General features: G+C 40.1%; 1 protein-coding gene across 1 annotated transcript in view; it reads right to left on the bottom strand.

Annotated features, from left to right (window-relative positions):
* Window positions 1–8,205: 8,205 nt before the first annotated feature.
* Window positions 8,206–21,783, bottom strand: part of ptgir (prostaglandin I2 receptor) — a 30,654-nt gene continuing 17,076 nt past the window's right edge. The window contains exon 3 of the mRNA XM_088345495.1: window positions 8,206–10,129. Within this exon, the coding sequence (XP_088201621.1) occupies window positions 9,827–10,129 (303 nt within the window). The 3' untranslated portion in view covers window positions 8,206–9,826. The remainder of the gene's footprint in view (window positions 10,130–21,783) is intronic.

Here is a 21,783-nt window from a genome sequence, read left to right as displayed (position 1 = left end):
TGCCTGTCTACCTGAGCAAATTGCTCCCCTTATTTAGAATTACAGTTTTAACTAGACAATTCCCGCGGCAATTGTAGGAGTTGTGATTGGAAGATGTTGGTAGAGAACCAGTAGCATTGAGTTGTTAGCATTATGAGTTAGCAAAGGATTTTGACTCAGAGAGATGTGTTTGTAATTTTTTACTTGGTTCTGTGGGGGGAATCCGCATGAAGCAGTTAGCATGTACCCATTAGCACAACTCAGCAACATGTACCCATTAGCATAGTTTGTAAATATGAAGTTGTTAAAATATATCCATCACCATAATTATTTTGCATGAAGCATTTAACCGTTAGCATCAATTTTTAGCGTGTATCCATTAGCATAACTCATCAACATGTACCCATTAGCATAGTTTGTAAATATGTAGTCGTTAAAATATTGCCATTACCCAAAACATTTTGCAGGAAAAAATTAGCATTTAGCCCTTAGCATCACTTTTTAGCATGTATCTATTAGCATAACTCATTAACATGAATCCATTAGCATAATTTGTAAATATGAAGTCGTTAAAATATAGCCATTACCAAAAATTTTTACTATGAAGAAGTTAGCATTGCCGACAGTGTTTACAGCTAGCTTGCGCTAATACTCGGGCTGGCTGTGCCAGCCCAACCCATTGCCGACAGTGTTACAGCTAGCTTGCGCGAATACTTGGGCCCAACTCGTCACCAACAGTTTCTACAGCTAGCATAAGTAAGCATAGCATCAACCTCTCATCGCAAATACTTGGGCTGGCTATGCCAGCCCAACTAATCACCAACAGTGTTTGGCGCACATAGCTGTTAGCATCCTCTCGCTAGCATACACTCTTTGGAATTCACCATGGTTAAACGTAATGTGGGTTGGGCCCCCTCAAGCCACCCTGGACAGTCCCTGATTACTATGACTACCTCTGGTAAAGCCCTCGTTTCCATGGCTACCCAGTGAATTGAATGGGCCAATGTATTCCGGACGGGAGATTCTCAAAATACATTAGTCCGGATGGGGACTTTTTTTGGTCTCTGAGACTCGTATCGCATATCCATATCCAAATTCGGTCGGGCCGGAATTTTTGGTACATGAATCGTTGGGCTACTCCAAAAGCTCTTGGAGGAGTTATCCGACAAACTTTTTTTTTCAGAAGATAGATATAATAATAAAAAGAACTCGGGGATTATATTAGTTGCGCTTGCTTCGCCCTGTGCGTTCAGCACTTGGCAATGTAGTCGTGCCTTGCTGAAGCAATCACAACTAATTGGGCGATAAACCTTTCAAACACGATGTGGCACCTATTAACACACAACAAGACAGACCATGTGGAATAGAAACCTTTTATCTAAACAAGTTGATTTATTCACCAAATACACAACACAATTCTTTCAGCATCTTTTAGTTCTTTACTACAGGTATACTACAAAAAGAATTACCGCAGAAATACCAAAAATGCTATAATATATAATGTGACAGATACAGTATCTTTCCATCTAGTCTAGATATCATGGACCGCCTACACGTGGCACAGAACAACATGGTGAAAGAGGGGAGGAAAGAAACAATTGTCATGATGACTCATTACATTCACCTGTGCCCGCTCGTTTGGTGCCAGTTGCTGCTGATTACCTGATTGGTTCCCCGTCCTATTTAAGCTCAGTCCTTTCACTTACCTGTTGTCAGTCCGTCAGCAAAACCTCTGTTTTCACAAGGCAAGAATTTTTTTTGCATAGGAGTCGGAAAAGGGCACAACACGTCAACACCCCCCCAATGAAAGTGCTGCGCTAAAATCTTAAGGACGTACTACTACTGCTGCTGTGGATTATGGCCCAATGATCAAGTCGTCAAAATGACGGACGCCCTTAAATGTTTTCGCTACCTCAAAAAAAAAACCCGTCAATGACAGATTGTCGCTTAATGTAACATCTGCAGTGCAGACACAGAAATATAAAAGATGTAAATGTTTATACAGTTTTATATAACTTAGGCCTAGATGTTGTAACAAAAGGCAGAGTTTAATTTGTTATCATAAATCACCCCTCCTTATAAATAAAATATGTAATTTCGGGCCCCTTGCGGGCCGGGCCAGCAAATCCAGTTAATTAGTCGGGCTCGGTCCGGGTCGGGTTTAATACCCCTCGGGCCTGCGTCGGGCTCGGGTGCTTTTTTTTGGCCCGATCTTACCTCTAATTGTGTTCAAGCTGCTCTGGGGCCGAATGTGGTCATACATCTCATTGGCTCTTTCCAGTGGCTACCTGCCGCTTTTTCAACAAACCATGGCCCCAAAAACCTCCCTTAAGTAGAATGCATGGCAACGCCAAGCCCAGAAACGCTGTCAACCTGTACGTTTTTGCCGTACAAAGTACGTTTAGTATGCATTTTAAGACGTGTGCGACGTATAAGAAAATCTGTACAGAAAAACGCAAATTTGTCAATGATGGGTACCATCCGGTAAAAACCGACTATCACGAAACGGCAAAACAATCAAGTCTAACGAGTTAAACTCTATCTCGGTATTGTTTTTTCCTTACAAACGAAGCGAGCGGTTTGATGATATTGTAGGTATGCATTATGCTTGTAAAGTATGACAACAATCCCAATATAGAAATCCTATAAAGTACAACCACAGTAATAATACAGAAATATCACAGAAATACTACAAATATCCTATGAAAATACTACTGCATAAAAGCTACAAGAATACAAGAGAAATAATCCAAAAATCGGGTAGCACAGTGGGCAGTGGTTAGCTCGTGTGCAGCACAGTTCTGAGGTCATGAGATCGAACCTCCTGTGTGGAGTTTGCATGTTCTCACCAGGCTTGCGTGGGTTTCCTCTGGACAATCCAGTTTCCTTCCACATTCCAAAAACATGCATGTCAGGTTAATAGGCCGGTCTGAATTGTCCCTAGGTGTGAATGAGCGAGTGAGTTCTCTGTCCCTGTGAACCCTGCGACTGGCTGGCAACGAGTTCAGGATGTCCCCTGCCCACTGCCCGAAGATAGCTGGGATCGGCTCCAGCACCCCCGCGACCCTGCTACCAGATAATGAATGGATGGATAATTCAAAAATCCTACAACAGAAATAGTGCAAAAATCCCAACTACAAAATTTCTAGAAACGAAATACCTCAACAATACCCTAACGTCTACTTTATTAATCATTTCATTCCTCCATATTAAGCTATAATAAACCTTGCAAACACAATGCACACCTATCTATTCACAGCAAGTAAGACTATGTAAAAACAAAGAGTTTGTTTAAACAAGTTCATTTTACTTACCAAATAAACAACACAAACAATTCTTTCAGCACCTTTCTTAGTTTTTTTTCCACTAGCAGTAAATTTAATGTATCGGATTAGATATTAAGGCGAATATAGTGAAACTTAGGTAACAGAATAAACAAGTTACTGTATATTATAATCAATCAGAACAAAATATTTAACACTGTGTACTATTTGAAATGATCAAAAACGTATAAAATACGGGGGAAACTTATAAGTTGACAGGTATGTTACCTGTTTAATCAAATGATCTGAAACTGACATTTGAGACGTTTTAATCGAGTGATTTGCCAGTAGGCTAATAATACTAAAACCGCCACTAGATGGTAGTATACAATACAAAATAAACATTTGGCCACCACTCGTAATTTACAAGCCATTGGTCAATAACGTTTTTTGTCGCTGAGACCTTCCATATTTCCCAATGTGCATTTCTAAAATAAGTTATATTAAGTCAAGTCCATTTTTTTAGTATCGCCGTTAATCACAAATAGTCTCTAAGGGCTGCAGAGACCACCATGACATCATTCCCTGGTCTTAAATCTACACGACAACAAATAAAAACTCATAAAACTTCAGTATGACGAAAATAAATAAAACTTTGAGAAGGTTGTTATGAGTTCAGTATTTATCATTGTGTTTATTGTGTTCGTATTGTGTTATTACCAAATTGTAATTATTACATTAGGGTTTAAAGACACTAATCATGTCATTGACTTTTATGCTGGTTAGAAATCACAGACTTAGAAAATCGCAATGACTGTTGGCCATAGAACAATTATCAAAACCGATAACACGGAGTGTTCTTAAGGGCTACGTGGTGCCCGGGAGAACCGTGTAGGTGAACCCATGGTTTAGGACTACATGTTCAGGACTTTTCAAAGACTAAAAGGGTGGCATCAGCTCAGGAGGAACAGCGCTCGTCTTGGGATCAAGAGGTCGCAGGTTCGATTCCCGGCTCCTCCGTGTTATATGTCGAAGTGTCCTTGAACAAGACACTGAATCCCTAATGCCCCCAATAAGCAGGTAGGCGCCTTGCATGGCTGACTCCCTATTGGCGTCTGTGTGTGTGTGTGTGTGTGTGTGTGTGTGTGTGTGTGTGTGTGTGTGTGTGTGTGTGTGTGTGTGATCACCACCTTATCGTGGTGGGGCACTTTGCGCGTCTCCATGACCCCTAGAGCTATGTCGGCGGGAGTCTCGTACTCCTGGTAGGGTTACCCAAGCCGAACAGGTCGAAGGGTAGAGTCCAGACTAAGAGTGATCCCAAAAGCTGGTGGCGGCACGCTTTGAGGCGGTTTCCTACAGACCTGGATCCCGTTAGCCGCCTGCAGTTGTAGAAAGATGCCGGTCGTCTAGGGTCTCCCTTGCCACTGGAACCATCTTCTTTACAATCAAGATAGTGGCGTTGGGGAAAGCGCACCCCTTACGCCACTTTAAAAACCGTCATTGCGCAGGTATCCTCTTTTACCTGAGTCTCCGACCACAATCCAGGATCGGACTGTTCAAACATCAGCAGACTCACAAATAAAAGAAGATGGTCATCATCGAATCGATGGACAACCCCAACGTGTGTGTGTGTGTGTGTGTGTGTGTGTGTGTGTGTGTGTGTGTGTGTGTGTGTGTGTGTGTGTGTGTGTGTGTGTGTGTGTGTGAGTAAGTGGAAAGCGCTTTGGGAGGCCTTCATTGACCTGAAAAGCGCATATAAATGCAGACCATTTAAAATAAGTACACTTTTTATTTTCTGGTAGTCAAGTTGTAGTCCATATATATAACTTTGCTGGTTTATTAACATCGCAATAGGTAGGTTGCATTCTCCCCCTTAAAGGTAGTTTTCACATTACTAACACTTGATTATCAAAAAGCTTATCTGGTATTGGGCATTGTTGCGTACCAATAACAAAAAAAGACTAGAATATGCTCTACTACAATATTGGCTGCTTTGGGGTTTTTATTTTAAAATAAATGCATAAAACCGCAGTAATGGCCACTAAAACAGTATTTAAGTCAAGTCAAGTCAATGCAAAAGAGGACTCTAGTGCATTTATAAGGGGCACTACTATTTATATATTTATCTTTTTTTCTTCAAAGTTTTTTTTAATGAAATGTTTATCCTGGGATACCACGTCTAATTTCCTTGTAAACAATGTTCTCCACTTTGTGATCAATAACAACGTAGACAATTCAAATTATACAAAAATAGTAATTTCTTGAGGTTTAAAGTAGAATGTTTTAAATGTACATTACTTTTCATGTAAAAACAAACTAAGACTTGTAAGAATTAAACTAAATCCTCCTCGTTCCCTGTGTCTTTGTGTCCTGCAAGGAGTTCCCAGAATCCTGTAAGTTACATAACCTGCCAGTCGCACCTTGGCTTTAACCTGCACATGATGTAAACGCTCTTTTCTAGTTCCAATACAAACAGTGGTCGCAGTGCCTGCATGCCTGACGTGATGTATAGCTAGAAAAAAACATAATGCTCTGCCCTCTGAGATTCGATCTGCAACTTCAGTGGAACTGTTTAAATCTAGGCTTAAAACACACTTCTCTTATATAGCTTATGAATGACCTATATACATAATATCTGTGCATTATTTGTTATTGCAACATCTTCTGCAGCCTGGTTATCCTGGAAGGGAGATTACCTCAAGGTTTCTTCATCTTGAGGTTTTTGAGTTTTTCCTTACCCTCATGTAGGTTTTAGATCAGGTGATGGTGTCACAATAGTCTGTGGTTTGAAATAATCTGCGGTCTGTGCAGCCCTTTGAGACTCCTTGTGATAAAGTTCTATACCAGGGGTGTCAAACTCATTTTAACTCGGGGGCCATACGAAAGAAAAAACATTCTCTCGGGCCGTACTAGTAAATTAGAGAGAAAGCAAAAAGGAGAAAAGGAAATAAGAGAAAGAGAGGGAGAGGAATGTAGAGAGGCTAGGACAAAGAAAGAAAGGGAAAAAAGAGAGGTAGAAAGAGATATAAAAGAGAGAGGACATAAAAAACAAGAGATAAAAACAGAAATAGTGAGAGATAGGGAAACAGAGAGAGAAAGAAAGAAATCCAAAGAAAAATAGAAATAGAGGAGAGAAAAGAGAAAAGAAAAGGAGAGAACGAGAGAAGGGGAGAAAGAGAGAAGGAGAAAACAAGAAAGAGAAAGAGAGAAAAGAGAAAGAAAAGGAACAAAGGAAGAGAGAGCAAAATAAGGTAAAAAAAACACAAAGAGAAAGAGACAGAGAGGAACAAAGAAAGAGAAAAAAGAAACAGAGAAAGTGAAATAGAGGGCAAATGAGAGAAAAAGAGATGAAAAGAGAGAGAGAGAGAGAGAGAGAGAGAGAGAGAGAGAGAGAGAGAGAGAGGGAGAGAGAGAGAGAGAGGGGAGAGAGAGAGAGAGAGAGAGAGAGAGAGAGAGAGAGAGAGAGAGAGAGAGAGAGAGAGAGAGAGAGAGAGAGAGAGAGAGAGAGAGAGAGAGAGGAGAGGGAGGGAGAGGGAGAGAGAGAGAGAGAGAGAGAAGACGTCTCTCACTGTGTCTTTGTGAGAGGCACTTGGCTTCGGCAACATCAAGTTGATACATTTTAACCTGCAGCTTGTTTTTCTCTTGCACTTCTCTAAGCGTTGTCTCGCAGGCCGGCTTCAATCCATTGGCGGGATCTGAACCTATCTACAAAAAAGCGGCTAACATTAGGCCTCAACATGAAATCCACATTTAAACCTTCGAGAAAATCAGCAAAAATGACAAGAACTGAACACACACATTTATTGTTATAAAATTTTATTTAAAAAAGTTTCATTACATGTAACTTACATTACCATTTACAAATTCATTGCGAGTCGTAACAAGAACTTTGCATGCGCGTCATGCATGAGTAAACTTCCAAAAGGAACAAAACTGTGCAAAATCACAATTTATTTACAAAGGCCAAGAAGCACAAATGTACATTTGCGAGGAAAATTTTCAATAAATCTCAATTTTGAGCTGCTCAAGCTATGGTTAAAGCACCACGAACCGACAACAATCGACCAAAATGTGCACGCAGTGTCATTGTAGACTTTTAACTCCATAAAGTTTACACATATCACCATTATAACTTGTTCCCAATGATTCTATCTTGAGAGGGAAAAAAACAACACTGTGAACATTCATGTGCACAGACACTTTATTATATACACTTAACAGTAGTATTTCAAAAGGCCTTTTCCCCTTTGATTTCTTTCAAATGACCATTAATCTTTCAAACTCAATTCACTAAAACATCCAGTGCATTTTTTTTTTGTATTTTAGAAGAGTGGGGCGTTAACCTTCAACAAATATTGCAAAACGAAGAAAGGAATTTTTAAAAAAAAAGGACTTTTAACAACAATACCACCAATGACCACCAGAGGCACTCTAACATAGGGCTCACCAAAGTGGTGCTTGCGTGCACCAGGTAGGCCCCTAAGATCACCTGAGTTCTGAAAGTAGCTCACCAGTAACGGGTCGTTATGATTCTCCCAAAAAATGGGATTTCTAATTAGCATGTTTCCGCGATTGACCAAGTCATTTTTAAACCGATAACACAATGCTAATATAATAATTACATAGGAATATCAAGATAAGTTATTTTAGAGATGCATATCAAACAAGATGCCTTCTGAGCTAACCAGTATCAAAATGTAGCTCTCTGCTTAAAAATGTTGGTGACCCCTGCTATAACCTTTTCTGAGTAGCCTAGATGGTAAGGCGCCCGCTTTGAGACTGGGAGGTCGGTGGTTCGCGCCCCGGCCGAGTCATTCCTAAGACTTAAAAAGTGGTCGGCGGCGCCCTCTGTTGGCTGCGGCTGCATCGGCTCGCTACAACGGGTCAGGTGCAATCGACATTTCGTTCTGTGTACATTGTTACACAGAATGACAATACAAGGATATTATTATTATTATTATTATTATGTTCCCAAATAACAAATACTATTGATATTGTTTTCATGTTTGTTGTTTTGAAAATTTTGAATGAGATGAAGGACAAAACAATATGTAAAATTTTTTGGTGAGTTTGTGAGAGAAAACATAAAAATGGGACTGGACACAGAGCTTTTCTTGCTTTGGAGTTTCGTTACGTTTTCTTTTTAAAGGGACAGTGTGTATGATTATCAACTTTTAGTTTTAAATAAAAGCCTTGATCAAACGACTTTGTGTCATGAATCAGAACAGGATCAGGACCCAAACGCGTGACATTTTCAAGTTTTTATTTTACTGGAAATGGGGAGTCATGCACGTTAGGCAGCACTCTGGCGTGAAGTGATAGGAAGCCAGAGGCTGACGAGATCGATACCAATTGCCTGAGTAGATATCTGACAGATGGGGTCGATACCGGACAGGGAGGGACAGAGAGGTTTGATGATGAAACAGGATATAGAAATAAACAGGCAAACTAGACGGGAACAAAAACTGGAAACCGATATTAAATAGGACAAAAATAAACGGGAACAATACCGGACAGGAAATACCAACAGGGAACAGGACAGAGTCAAAACCCACGTCTTGCGGGGCAGAGGTTCGTCGACAGACTGACAAAGGAAGAATGACAGCACTGAGATTAAATAGACGGAAAGCCAATCTGTCAATGAGCCGCAGCTGGCGCCACCTGGGCGGGGCCATTTGGGTGCCATGGCAACCGTGACACTTTGTTTACATGATTGAGTTTTATTTATGCATAACTTATTTATAGTTTTCCATATTGTTTAAAATACCAAACAAATAATTTAAAAGATATGATAAATACACAAATACAGTATATGAATAATGTTGGCATTTCTTAAGTTATCCATTCCTTTTCTCTCTATTTGCCAACCAAAACGCTTCGCACGGGTCACTTGCCTGAAATTCTTTTCATAGGGTGTAAGTTTAAGAAAATAAAAAAGGTTGGCAACCATCTTGGACATTTTCACGAGTACGGTACTTTAAAGGGACAATGTGTATTATTTATCACCTCTTAGTAGTAAAAAAAATTGTTTAATTAAAATACAATGAGTTCAAAAATATTAAAATGATTATCTAAATTTGCATTTTGAAAATACATTTTGGTCGAGGTAATAATATTGTCCACCATCTTGCTGCTATGGGTATCCCAGAAACAAAAACCTCACCAAAGGCAAAGCTAAAATGTTAGAAAAAAAATAGTGCTTTTTGGTCACTTTGTGTCATCATAGTCTATTCATCATTGTGCACTCATTTTCAATACGACATCTACTGGTCATATAATACACACTGTCCCTTTGAGGCAGCAGACCCCTTTGCACTATATAAATAATAAGTGTTTTTGTTCTTTTTATCTTTACTTTTTTGGTTTTGGTTTTCCATATGCTAATTTAGATTCAATTAATTTTCCAGATTTGAGTATTAATGCTAAACCCTCCATATAAAACATGCTGTTAAAGCGCTCCTTTTTGCTAACGGTCAGTGCTTTCATTTACTTAGTGACAGCCAATCAAGTGATGGCCCATAATCTCTATTCAAGACTCTTGTCTAGTAGAACAGTGCAGGTTCCTCAAGAATCCATGGAGTGGATCATATACTCGACGACGTGGGCACACCCGAATAGAAGCCGCTGTGGCTCATGTCCGGAGATTTACGCTGGATGACGTGGCCCTCCTGGTGCTGGGGACGGGCAGTGCTGTGAGTGGGGGTCTTGACACCGGCCCCTTGTCCGAAACGGCAACTCAGCAGAGAACGCAAGTGTCGCAGCACAGACTTGCGGCAGATAATGAACACCCAGGGGTCCACGATGGGGTTGAAAGCGTAGAAGCGGAAGGCGGTCAGGTTCTCGTTGTCGCCGCTAAACGGGTGGATGGCGTTGATGAAGCCGGCGATCTGGAAAAAAAGGAATGGAGGCCATTGGTGTGTGTGTGGGTACATAAGATTTATATATATATATATATATATATATATATATATATATATATATATATATATATATATATATATATATATATATATATATATATATATATATATATATATATATATATATATATATATATATATATATTTATATATATATATATATATATATATCCATTATCTGCATAGGTTTTCCTCAGTAGGGTCGCAGGAGTGCTATCTTCGGGCAGTGGTCAGGGGGACACCCTGAACTGGTTGCCAGCCAGTCGCAGGGCACACTCGCTCATTCACACCTAGGGAAAATTTGGACCGGCCAGTTGACTTTGCAAGCAAGCACAGGGAGAACATGCAAACTCCGCACAGGAAAGCTGGTAGCTGGATTTGATCCCATGACCTCAGAACTGTGCTTGGTTGGTCGGATCCCTTAACCACCAAGTTTGCAGGGGCACCGTTTTCCTGTGTTTTGTATTGGGCAAGTACAACCTGGTGGCGCCCATCCCAATGTTTATATATATATATATATATATATATATATAGGCAGCACGGCGGCGCAGTGGTTAGCGCGTGTGCGGCACAGTTCTGAGGTTGTGGGAACCTACTGCGTGGGTTCACATCCAGCTGCCGGCCTTACTGTGCGGAGTTTGTATGTTCTCCCCGTGCTTGCGTGGGTTTCCTCCGGGCACTCCGGTTTCCTCCCACATTCCAAAGACATGCATTTCAGGTGAATTGGCCAGTTTAAATTGTCCCTAGGTGTGAATGAGCGAGTGAGTTGTCTGTCCCCGTGTGCCCTGCGATTGGCCGGCAACCAGTTCAGGGTGTCCCCTGCCCACTGCCCGATGATTGCTGGGATGGGCTCCAGCACCCCCGCGACCCTACCGAGGATAAGCGGTTCAGCTGATGAGATGAGATATATATATATATATATATATATATATATATATATATATATATATATACATTTATAAATGTATAATTTTTGTCTCCATTTGTGGTATTTAGAAAAGGATTTATCATACAATAAATCTGATGACACTTTATTCCAAATCAGTACTAAAATCACAATTGGCATTTCAGCATTTTTCAAAAATTTATATAATTTTAAGACACAATCACAAAGTCATGATAAGTCAGTTCATGCAAGGACGTGCATTTCTTAGACCAATGGTTCCCAAACTTTTGCACGCTGGCGCCCCCTTGGCTTCCCATTGAATTTTACTTGTAATCCTTTTTGACATGCTGTGTGTTGTAATATGTGAAATTTTTTAAGGTGCAGGTTCAAATTACTTGTTTTTCCTCTGGACCTAGCGATTACGCAAAAGCAAATTCCGCAATGGGTGTTTTCTGATCCACGTCCGCTTCGTCAAAATATGTCCATGTCAGCTGTCGGCTGGCCACGCCCCCTGGGCACCAGCTGAAGCAGATCAGCAAATTGCATGTGTGCTACTTAAGGCTGGGTTGTGGGTTTTGCGGGTGCTGGCTCATTACACATTTTCCGTCCTGTCTGCCTGTTTGTTTTCGCCTGAGTCGGAGGAATCCTGTAGTTGCCCATTCTGAGTGTAAGAATGTTTTGTTCTGTTTTGTCCCGGAGTTTTGGACGGCTTTTATTTTGTTAAATGAAAGTTATGATTGTCAACGCAATTGAGTTCTCCCACCTGCCTCCGTTCTGGTCCGGTCCCACCTCGTGACAGTCCAAACAAGTGATGCGACACCCTTCTTCGGTACAAGCTTCGTTTCCTTCTTTGTTGACGCTGGGACTATGTTTACAGAGTCCGCCATTACACGCAATGAGCTCACATGGTGGGTGTGGCCTAGTGTGGTGCTCGCAACCTTTAATCGCCTTTATTGGCTTGTGTTGTTATCAAAACTCGCCTCTGATTTGCCGGCGGTTTTTGATTTTGAACAGTTACAAGTGTTGTTGGCTAAAATTCCATCACCCAATACAAAACCTTGAAAAAAATCGCGGCGCTTTGCGGTTTCACTACCGCACTACGTCACATCGCGATGTCGCTTCGATTTCAGTTATTCGTGCAACCCTAACATGTTGTGTACAAATCGTCAAAAAAACGTTCAAACTTTCGAATTCGACTTCGGAATGCCATCCCCCTCACGTCTGTTTTTTCCTCACCGCCCCCCCAGATCTCTCCACCGCCACAAGAGGCTAGTGTGTCAAAGTGGCGTGGTACCGCCCTTGGGTACCGCGCCACTTTGGGAACCACTTAGTTTTCATCTTCCTTGGGTTTTGGGTTGCCGTTTGGACTCGAAGAAGGCCTCATATTACTTTAACAATTTCCATGCTACACTTAACAATAAATAGATGCAGGGATGAGCATAACATCTCTCCAGCACTCCTCCCATTCCACCAAACCTAATTTGTTACGCCCCCAAACAGCTCAGACAAAATTATGACAAAAGTAGATAGGCGCAGAGGGAAAATAGCACAAGGGCTCTTTGAATGTCGACGCTGGTTTCTGGGGTGTCGGAGCACCACAGCAGTAGTAACCATGCTTTCCTCTACGTGCTAAAGATGCAGAGCTAAAGTCAAGTCATGTTCATTTGTATAGCCCTTAATCCCAAAGAGTCTCAAAGGGGTGCACAGACCACAGATTATTGCAAACCACTGACTATTATTACACCACCCCCTGATCTAAAACCTACATGAGGGCAAGAAAAAACTCAAAATCCTCAACATGAGGAAAATGAAGAAACCTTGAGAAGCCACCGCACAGGTAATCCCCCTTCCAGGATGACCGGGCTGCAATGGATGTTGCACTAACAAATAATACACAGATATTGTCAACAAAAAATATAGTTTACTCATATGCTATAGAATAGAAGTGTGTTTTAGGCTTAGATTTCAACATTTCCACTAAGGTTGCAGATCCATTCTCAGAGGGAAGAGCATTCCACAGCACCGGGTCCCGAATGGAGAACTAAAGGAAAAACAACTGATGCAACTTTTTAGTTAAAGTCAATTAACCTTTCCGAACTAAAAAGGTACTTAAAGAAGCACCGACTGAAACCAAATATTTTCTTCGGCACACCTCAAAATTTGTAAGGGACTGGGCTGTAATTGGCTGCTTGGCTTGGGACGTAGTTAAGCACAATTGCGTAGACGGTTGTAAAGACGGTAGCATGATTTTCCTGGTAAACACCTTAAAGTGGAGGCTAATGCACAAAACCACAAACTGTGGCCTAGCCGAGGCTTCACGGCCAGACGGCAGCAGTTAGAAGTTCAGAAGTGCACACCAGCTGGCCCGCTAAGACGTTTTCTCACCTCATTCTTCTCTTCCATCAGCAAATCTCTATGACTTCAGTGAAAACCCCAACAAACCCTATGGCCCTCAATAACAGATCGTTTTTTTTTTCATTACTGGAGTAAATGTTTCCCTGTTGCTAGGGCCTGACTCCAACGTGAATTAGTAGATGACAGAGGAAAGACAGAGGGACAGAACCCAGCCGTTTGCATCGAGACTCACACGGACGTGGTCACCAATGGCAAGTGGTGGGGCGCAGCAGCAAAACAAAAACAACTCTCAATTCAAGCATTATACACAACTAGAGAACGTACGGAAAAGCTTTGTCACCCAAAATGTGTCATATGTTCCAAAAAGTGGAAGCAAAACAACGCCCACTTCTGTTCTATGGAAGTCACAGCCTTGACTTGAGGTGACGTTGAACTTCGACTTTCACAAGCGATTTGTCTTCTTTGTGTGCCGATTTGGTTTGAGTGGATATGACAGGAAAAATGGTACTTAGTCATCCGCCACGATTGTGAAAAAGAACAGAAATTCATCCTCAACCAAGCCCCCCCAAAATGTAGGATCACTTGAAGGTGAGATGTGGGATTTGAAAAGTTTGTACTCTCTGCTGCCATCTCCTGGCAATAAGTCAAAATTGCAGCCTCAGGCAGCCTGTTCATGATTTGCGTGCAAACAAATCCATTATTTTGGATGCACTCCCTTCTATTTTCATTCTTTTGAGGGTTTTGATTGGCGTTTGGATTTTACTAGAAGCAGGCCTTTTTTGTTACCATACCAAGAAATGAAAACATTTAAAAAACAACAGAGACGAAGGAGCATGACATCTCTCTCCAGCACTCCCTCCAGCCCTCTTTCTTCGAAACTAATGTGTTCTTCATGAAACAAGTCTGATAAAAGTAAGATAAAAGCAGATAGGCGCAGAGGAAAATGAAGCATAAGACTCTTTGACCTCTGTTGTGCATCGTTAACACATACTTATAAGAGAAAGTATTTGACTTTGGCTCCATCCACATGTACTTGAAGATATATAGCTTTTTACATTTTCTTTGCATGCTACCTAGCTAACATTTTATCTTTTTTTGCTAGTCATCAAGCTAAATTTTGGCCTCCTTTCTAGCTAGCCTTCTAGTTTTGGATCTGGCTATTTAGATGGTTTTGACTCCCTTTTATTTTTTTACCCGACAATGAACGTTCCATTACAATATTATCATATTTTGCATTTGGATTCTATGTATTTACTTTTTTCATATTTTGCTTAAAATATTCCTGTTCCTACAAAAATGTTCCATATAGCTTATGTTACATTTTACTAGTTATTTGGTTGTTGTTGTTGTGCTCTGTACACTCCTTTGAGACTTTTTGTGATAAAGGGCTATACAAACAATATAATATAATATAATATATATATATATATATATATATATATATATATATATATATATATATATATATATATATATATATATATATATATATATATATATATATATATATATATATATATATATATATATATATATCCATTATCTGCACCGCTTATCCTCAGTAGGGTCGCGGGGGTGCTGGAGCCCATCCCAGCTATCTTGGGACAGTGGGCAGGGGACACCCTAAACTGGTTGCCAGCCAGTCGCATTGCACAGAGAGACAGACAACCCTCCACTCGCTCATTCACAGCTAGGGACAATTTGGACCGGCCAATCCACCGGAAATGCATGTTTTTGGAATGTGGGAGGGAACCGGAGTGCCTGGAGGAAACCCACGCAAGCATGGGGAGAACATGCAAACTCCATAGAGGATGTTCGATCGCATGACCTCACTGCGTCGCCTGCTGCCCTGGCAAATAATTTGAACCCTAAATACGCACACGCGCTAACCATTGCGCCGCCGTGCTGCCCTATATATATATATATATATATATATATATATATATATATATAAGACAATGCAGTTGTCAAACAAGTTTGCCTTCCTTTTTTCCCACTTTAATCTTTATTTATCTTTTATCTAGATTTTCTAGATTAAGAAACAGCTCTTGTAGAAAATGGTACAAAAATATGTATAGTGGTAGCTGTCATTCGTCTTGTTTTAAATGTTAAACAAGAAACGTCGTTATAGAACATTTCTATTGCTTGCATTATGCACTGTATTTTCCAGCCACGGGATTGAGTAATTTGTTGTCTTAAAAGCAAGTGTCATCATCCATCATAAACAGTTGCCAGAATGCGTCTCACGAGCTTTGCCACCCTTGCGCCTTCACCTCCATTAGTTGATGCCACCCAGCCTCTTATGGTCCTCCACAAGATTCTTAGCAGGACACAAATCTCAACTGCCAAATTGTGGAGTGGAAAGAAATCGCTAAGGTGTCAGGTGGTATTTAAACACCACAATATGAATGTGTTTGGCCTGAGGCTTGATGCAGCCGAGGCCAAGAAAGACACGGTTTGGTATCGGGAGGGTGCTCAGAGGGGGAAAAATAAACTTTCCTTTGTATGTGCATGCGTGTTCATTTATCATCCTGTCATGGTCGAAAAACATCCACAAACTATAACTGTGTGTCCAAGAGATGTTTTCCTGACCCTGCCTCAAACATCCACACACTTAATTTTGAAGTGCTCTGATGGAACATTTGGGATTCGACATGGTTTGCGTAAAGTCTGTGAAGTTTCCAAAAATGAATTAAATACTCAGCATTAAGAGTTGGAATCAGGCGGGGTGGGGGGGATCATCTAATAACTCTGGTAACTAAAATTGAATAAATTAATAAATAAAATAAAATAATGAAGAATGATACCCTTTCACCCATAGAAATGAGATGCTTTCCTTACAGAAGCAGTGATGGGTAGTCAGGGGAGGCAGGAGAGGCATTGCCTCAACTTTAATCATGGCGATACAGTATATGAAATGTTTATAAGTATTTAGTGTTCAAATTATTTACCATAGGGCAGCAGGCGGCGCAGTGAGGTCATGCGATCCAACCTCCTGTGTGGAGTTTGCATGTCTTCCCGTGCTTGCGTGGGTTTCCTCCGGGCACTCCGGTTTCCTCCCACATTCCAAAAACATGTTAGGTTAATTGGCCGGTCCAAAATGTCCCTAGGTGTGAATGAGCGAGCGAATTGGCTGTCCCTGTGTGCCCTGCGATTGGCTGGCAACCAGTTCAGGGTGTCCCCAGCCCACTGTCCAAAGATGGCTGGGATGGGCTCCCCCCTAAACTTATCTGAGGATAAGCGGTGCAGATAATGGATGGATGGATTATTTACCATTTAACTTCATACTGTTCAATCTTTTCAAATCTATCGTATCTTTTTACAGTATACTATGAATTTTAATAGTGCATTAGTAAATCGCGTATAACTGTGCTGAGCGTGAGGCATGCAATTCTCTATCCTCATGGCAGAGGGCGATAGTCAGACAAAAGATTGTGATTTGGCACACCCTAATCCTAAACAATAGAGTTAGTCTTAGTATCAGCAAGCTAACTGCAAGTCAAGCCATCCAGTAATTTCTTTTTTCATTGCATGGCCTTTTTTTCATGATGGAAGATTTCCTACCTATTAATCTTTTACTTAAAAGGAGCTTCGCAAAGACTACAAATATAAGTTAAGGTAAGACAATAACATGTTTTTTATTTCTATGCTACAGTTTATATATTGCTTTCTTGCACTGCCATATTTATATATATATGTGTGTATATATATATATATATATATATATATATATATATATATATATAGAGAGAGAGAGAGAGAGAGAGAGAGAGAGAGAGAGAGAGAGAGAGAGAGAGAGAGAGAGAGAGAGAGAGAGAGAGAGAGAGAGAGGGAAGAGAGAAACATAACAATGTTTAAAAAAAATAAAATGCATGGAAATAAGTATGAGTATGTAATAAATAATATTTTTGTTTATTTATAATAGGTAAACTAAGAATAAAGTTATTATAAAAAGATGTCAGTTAATATGTTCAGTCAAAATTAGCAGCGAGAAAAAAATCTAAATTAAAAAAGTATTAAATTCATTGAGGTTTATATAAGCTTAAACAAGATCAAAATATGTTCTCAAAATTTTGATAATTCTTAAGTTTGTTTTTTTTCTTTTTAATGGACAGTGTGTATTATGTAGGACCTGCTAGTGGCTACAAAACATATTTATTTAAAACATCAATATTAATTCGAATATCAAGCAAAAATACACAAACTCTCAGAAAAGCTCTCATTTTCTTAAAGGCTTGTAGGCCAAGAAATGTATTTGTAATAACATGAGGCTCACCTACAGGGAGCTAACATAAATGTCCGCCATCATGCTGCTACGTGTAACCTACAAAACAAAAACCTTGTGAAAAGCTGGGCTAAAATATGAGTCGAAAAATGCCGTTGTTCGGTCTCTTTGCGTGTCAGTATTTTTTATTTGGCCCAACCTCAGCTGGCGGCCCCCTAGTAAATTGAGTTTGAGACCCCCTATTTTAAAGCAAATGGAAAGTCATCATTTGGCTGAAAAACTTGCAGAATTTAACAAAACATGGGGAGTAGATGTTCTTTCCCTTCCATTGGTGTGATTAGCTTAAGTAATGACGCGTCCACTAATGCCATCGTCCACAGCAACCAGTAAGTGCACTGCAACATGGTCAAATCAGCAAACACATGAATCAATATTTTCCACCAATTATTTCTACGGTGAGCCATGACTTCGTTTGCGCGCGCACCTTGCAGGGCATCTGGCCATGCTTCGAACTACTCTGCGAGTTTGGCGCTTTCCGTCCGGGTTGCGTCACACAGGCTTGCGAAGACGGGTGCAACTTCCAAGAAATGAAACTCGCTAATGGACGACGTTGCGAGTTCCGCTGTCTGCCATTAACCAGTTCCAACCCTGGAGAGCGCTTCACAGATTTGCTTTCTGGGGATCTTTGAGGCTGCAATTGCACATCCACCCACACATTACTGGCCTTTTAGTGAGCATCATTTACAATAGTATGGAGACACAAAGATCCTTTTAGAGGCATACTTAACTACTTCCGCATCACGCGATGGAATGAGAGCCGATACAGGAGCTGGTTGTTGAGAGCCAAAATTACAGACATAAGTTGTGATTAGACCCAACCATATTTTCATCATTTTCTTTATAAACCGCTTTTTCAAGGTCCCGCTCAGAAGTTTGGACAACTCACTATCAAATGAATATGGCGTATCGTGAGAACAGCGGAAAAGGTCATTGGTGTCCCCCTCTCGCCCCTCCTGGACATATACAACCCCTGTTTTACGCGCAAAGCCACCAGGATTGCAGGTGACCCCATCCACTCATCTCACAGCCTCTTCAACCTGCTGCCATGAGAAAAAAGACTGCAGAGTGTCAGAGCCAGAACCAGCAGGCTAAAGGACAGCTTCCTCCATCAGGCTGTCAGGACTCTAACCTCTCTTCCTGCCCTAACTCCTCTGACCCCTCTACCTTCTGCCAACTTAATGCAAAACTGTTGTAAAAACTGCGAGGTGTTGTAAAAGGATAGTGGGATGTTTAGACGTGTTCTAAGGAATGGGCAGGGCACCTGTATGATGTGGCAGGGGTAAACCAGTGAATGCTGCCCGGCGGGTCTGTTGGGACAATGGTTTTAGCAAAACAAAGGTTGGATCCAGTACAGTGAGGGATGCTACTGAGGAAAAAGTCTCTGCCATTGGCTGGTAAACATTAGCAAGAGTTTTCCTGAGGCCAACAATCCCCAAACCACAAAGCTTCCACAATGCCTGGTGGTAATTATCTGCCTTTTGATTCCGTTGGTTTTGTTTTTCTCCTGCTTCTTTGTTGTCGGCATGACTAAGTTGACTTTTTCAGTGGGAGGAAAGTAATGCAGCATTAAAATATTTGGGGAAGAAAACAGACTTAATCACATCAAAATCTCCCTCTTTAAGTGGTGGAGCACTAAGAACAAATCTTTGACTTTTGAGGTAGACCTCAAACGATGAGTAATTATGAGACGAGAGGTCTCAAGAGGACTCTGATTTTACATTCAAGCATGAGCATCAGAAGCAGATACCAAAGTGGGATTTTTTCATGCAAAGAACACATTTAGAGGCGATGTCTCATTTCTCATCTCATTTTATCCAGCGCTTTGAGTACATTCGCTGAATAACATTTTTGAACAATTATGTTCTTGTATATATTAAAATAGTATTTTGTGGACAGTAAAAAATAGCAATAGTGTACACCACACAGTATTTTGTGTGTTATCTATTGTTCTTTTTATTCTATATGAAAATGTGTTATATATTTCGACTATAAGATGCACTGGATTATAAGGCGCATCTAGCGAAATGAATATTTTTGCGAAAAAGTTTTATATACATGGCGCACCAGATTAAAAAGCACACCTGCAACAACAGTCTTCCGTAAACCTTGCCTATAAGTAGCATGAAATTCAAACTGCTGTAAGAATTGGGATTGCATTTTAAAAAATGTCAGAAAATAAAACATGCCTTCTTAGAATATAAACTAACATTATAAAATCACAAAAAATGGATTAATTCATAAATCATTACCGTAAATGATAACGTTTAATTGTAATCGTGCCTTTCTAATCTTATTTACTTTTTTCCGATATATAAAGTATAGCGGATTATAAAGCGCATCTGTGTATTTTTAGTTTTCAGGTGCGCCTTATAGTCCAGAAAATAAGGTAATTTTAATTACATAATTTTTAAAATATTTAATGAATAATATTAAGGGACCTTTAAGAAATAAGGGCTGTAATTGCTATCAAAACTAGGGAATTGAACATTTTTCTATAAATTCTACTTTTTCTATATTTTTTGCAACGTAGAGTACTAAATGGCAAAAAAAAAATATGATTTCAAAGATTGGTGGCATAAATGATTTATAAAGGGACAACTGTATTTAATGCCTCCTAGTGGTAAAGAAATGTCATTCATTTAAAAAAACATTATTTATCTAAACAGCAAAATACATGATCATTTAAATGGATATTATTAAAATATTCGTTGGTCAAGAAATTAACATTTATTTTACATAATACATACATACATACATACATAATATTCACATAATTGACATTATTGTCCGCCATCTTACTGCTATGGGTGCCAAAGGCAAAATGGGACGTTTTGGTCACTTTAGTCTACATAGTCTTGATACTTCCTTGTGCTTTTTAGCATGCGCTTTCAGTAAATACAAATAATTCAAAAATACATCATGTATCCAAAAAAGTATGGTGAAATAAATGTTTTATATTTTATACTAAACATGTACATTTAGTGTAAGAAAATTAGTACTAGATGTTTGAGACATTTTTAAACAAAGAGGAGTTAATGACAAGATTTTTTTAAGAAAAAAGGAACTAACAGCAAACGCAAGGCTTGTTTTGATTTAAAGAACTGTTGCATATCAAACTTCTGTTCCTATTTAACATACAATTCCACAGTTGAAGTGTTTTTGAAATGTCACTTGCACTGGAGTGAAAAGCACAAGACCATCTCAAACAATCGTGCCCCCCTCAAAGCACAAAGTACTAATATGTTTTTATTTAATTTGAGTGTTGTATTTCACCACAAACTGTCCTCTCCGGATTTTTATTGCTTCACGCTTGTACTACGATAATACCGGCCGGGCCACTGCGAACACAGAATGGATATCGCGCTTGTTTCGAAATTCAATTGTTTAGAATTGTGCGCACTGGAGGCGAGGCAATTTTATTGAGTAGAGAAAAAACATTCAGGGTCTTTTTTTGTTGAACAACAATTTTTTTCTTGTATTTTGATATGTTTCATAGCTCAGTTTTGTTGCCCTTTTATATCGGCTTCTACATGATGATAATGTAAAAATGGTCGAGGTGTCATCCTTATAAAAAATGTACTGTCATTGCTCGCTACTATGTGGCCTCAATGCATCGTGGGTTGGGAAATATTCCACGATCCATTAGCCACGATTGTAAACAGAGGCATTTTGGGGGGTATTGGCTGCTTTTTTGTTGTTCGGCCAGAATTTATTAATTATAATTGCATATTGCTGTGAGCGGGGACTAGTTAAGCGAACTTCTGTCAGGCGAGTGGTACTTTCTTGCAATTACTCTATTTCTGCCGAAAATGAACTGCACTTGTGCAGGCGCAATCCATTAACCCCAATCGCTTAATGCTGCATGCAGAGTGCGGTAGAAGAAGACCTTTGTCGGGAGCCATGCCGTGCTGCCCCACCTGAAATGAAATGCACTGTTGTGGCCGCAAGCGATTATCTCTGACCCCTTATTACTATGAGTGAGTCCTGGAAGAAGGCCATTTTGTCGGGAGGCGTGTTGTACTGGCCCGTCTAAAATTAACTGCACTGCTTTGGCGGAGATCAATTTTTTTCCGTTGACTATTGCTGAGAGCAGTA

The sequence above is a fragment of the Urocampus carinirostris genome, chromosome 10 (genome assembly GCF_059441175.1).
Source record: "Urocampus carinirostris isolate Australia breed hairy pipefish chromosome 10, RoL_Ucar_1.0, whole genome shotgun sequence".
In the NCBI taxonomy this organism is placed as follows: Eukaryota; Metazoa; Chordata; class Actinopteri; order Syngnathiformes; family Syngnathidae; genus Urocampus; species Urocampus carinirostris.
This window is presented reverse-complemented; position numbering and strand designations above follow the sequence as displayed.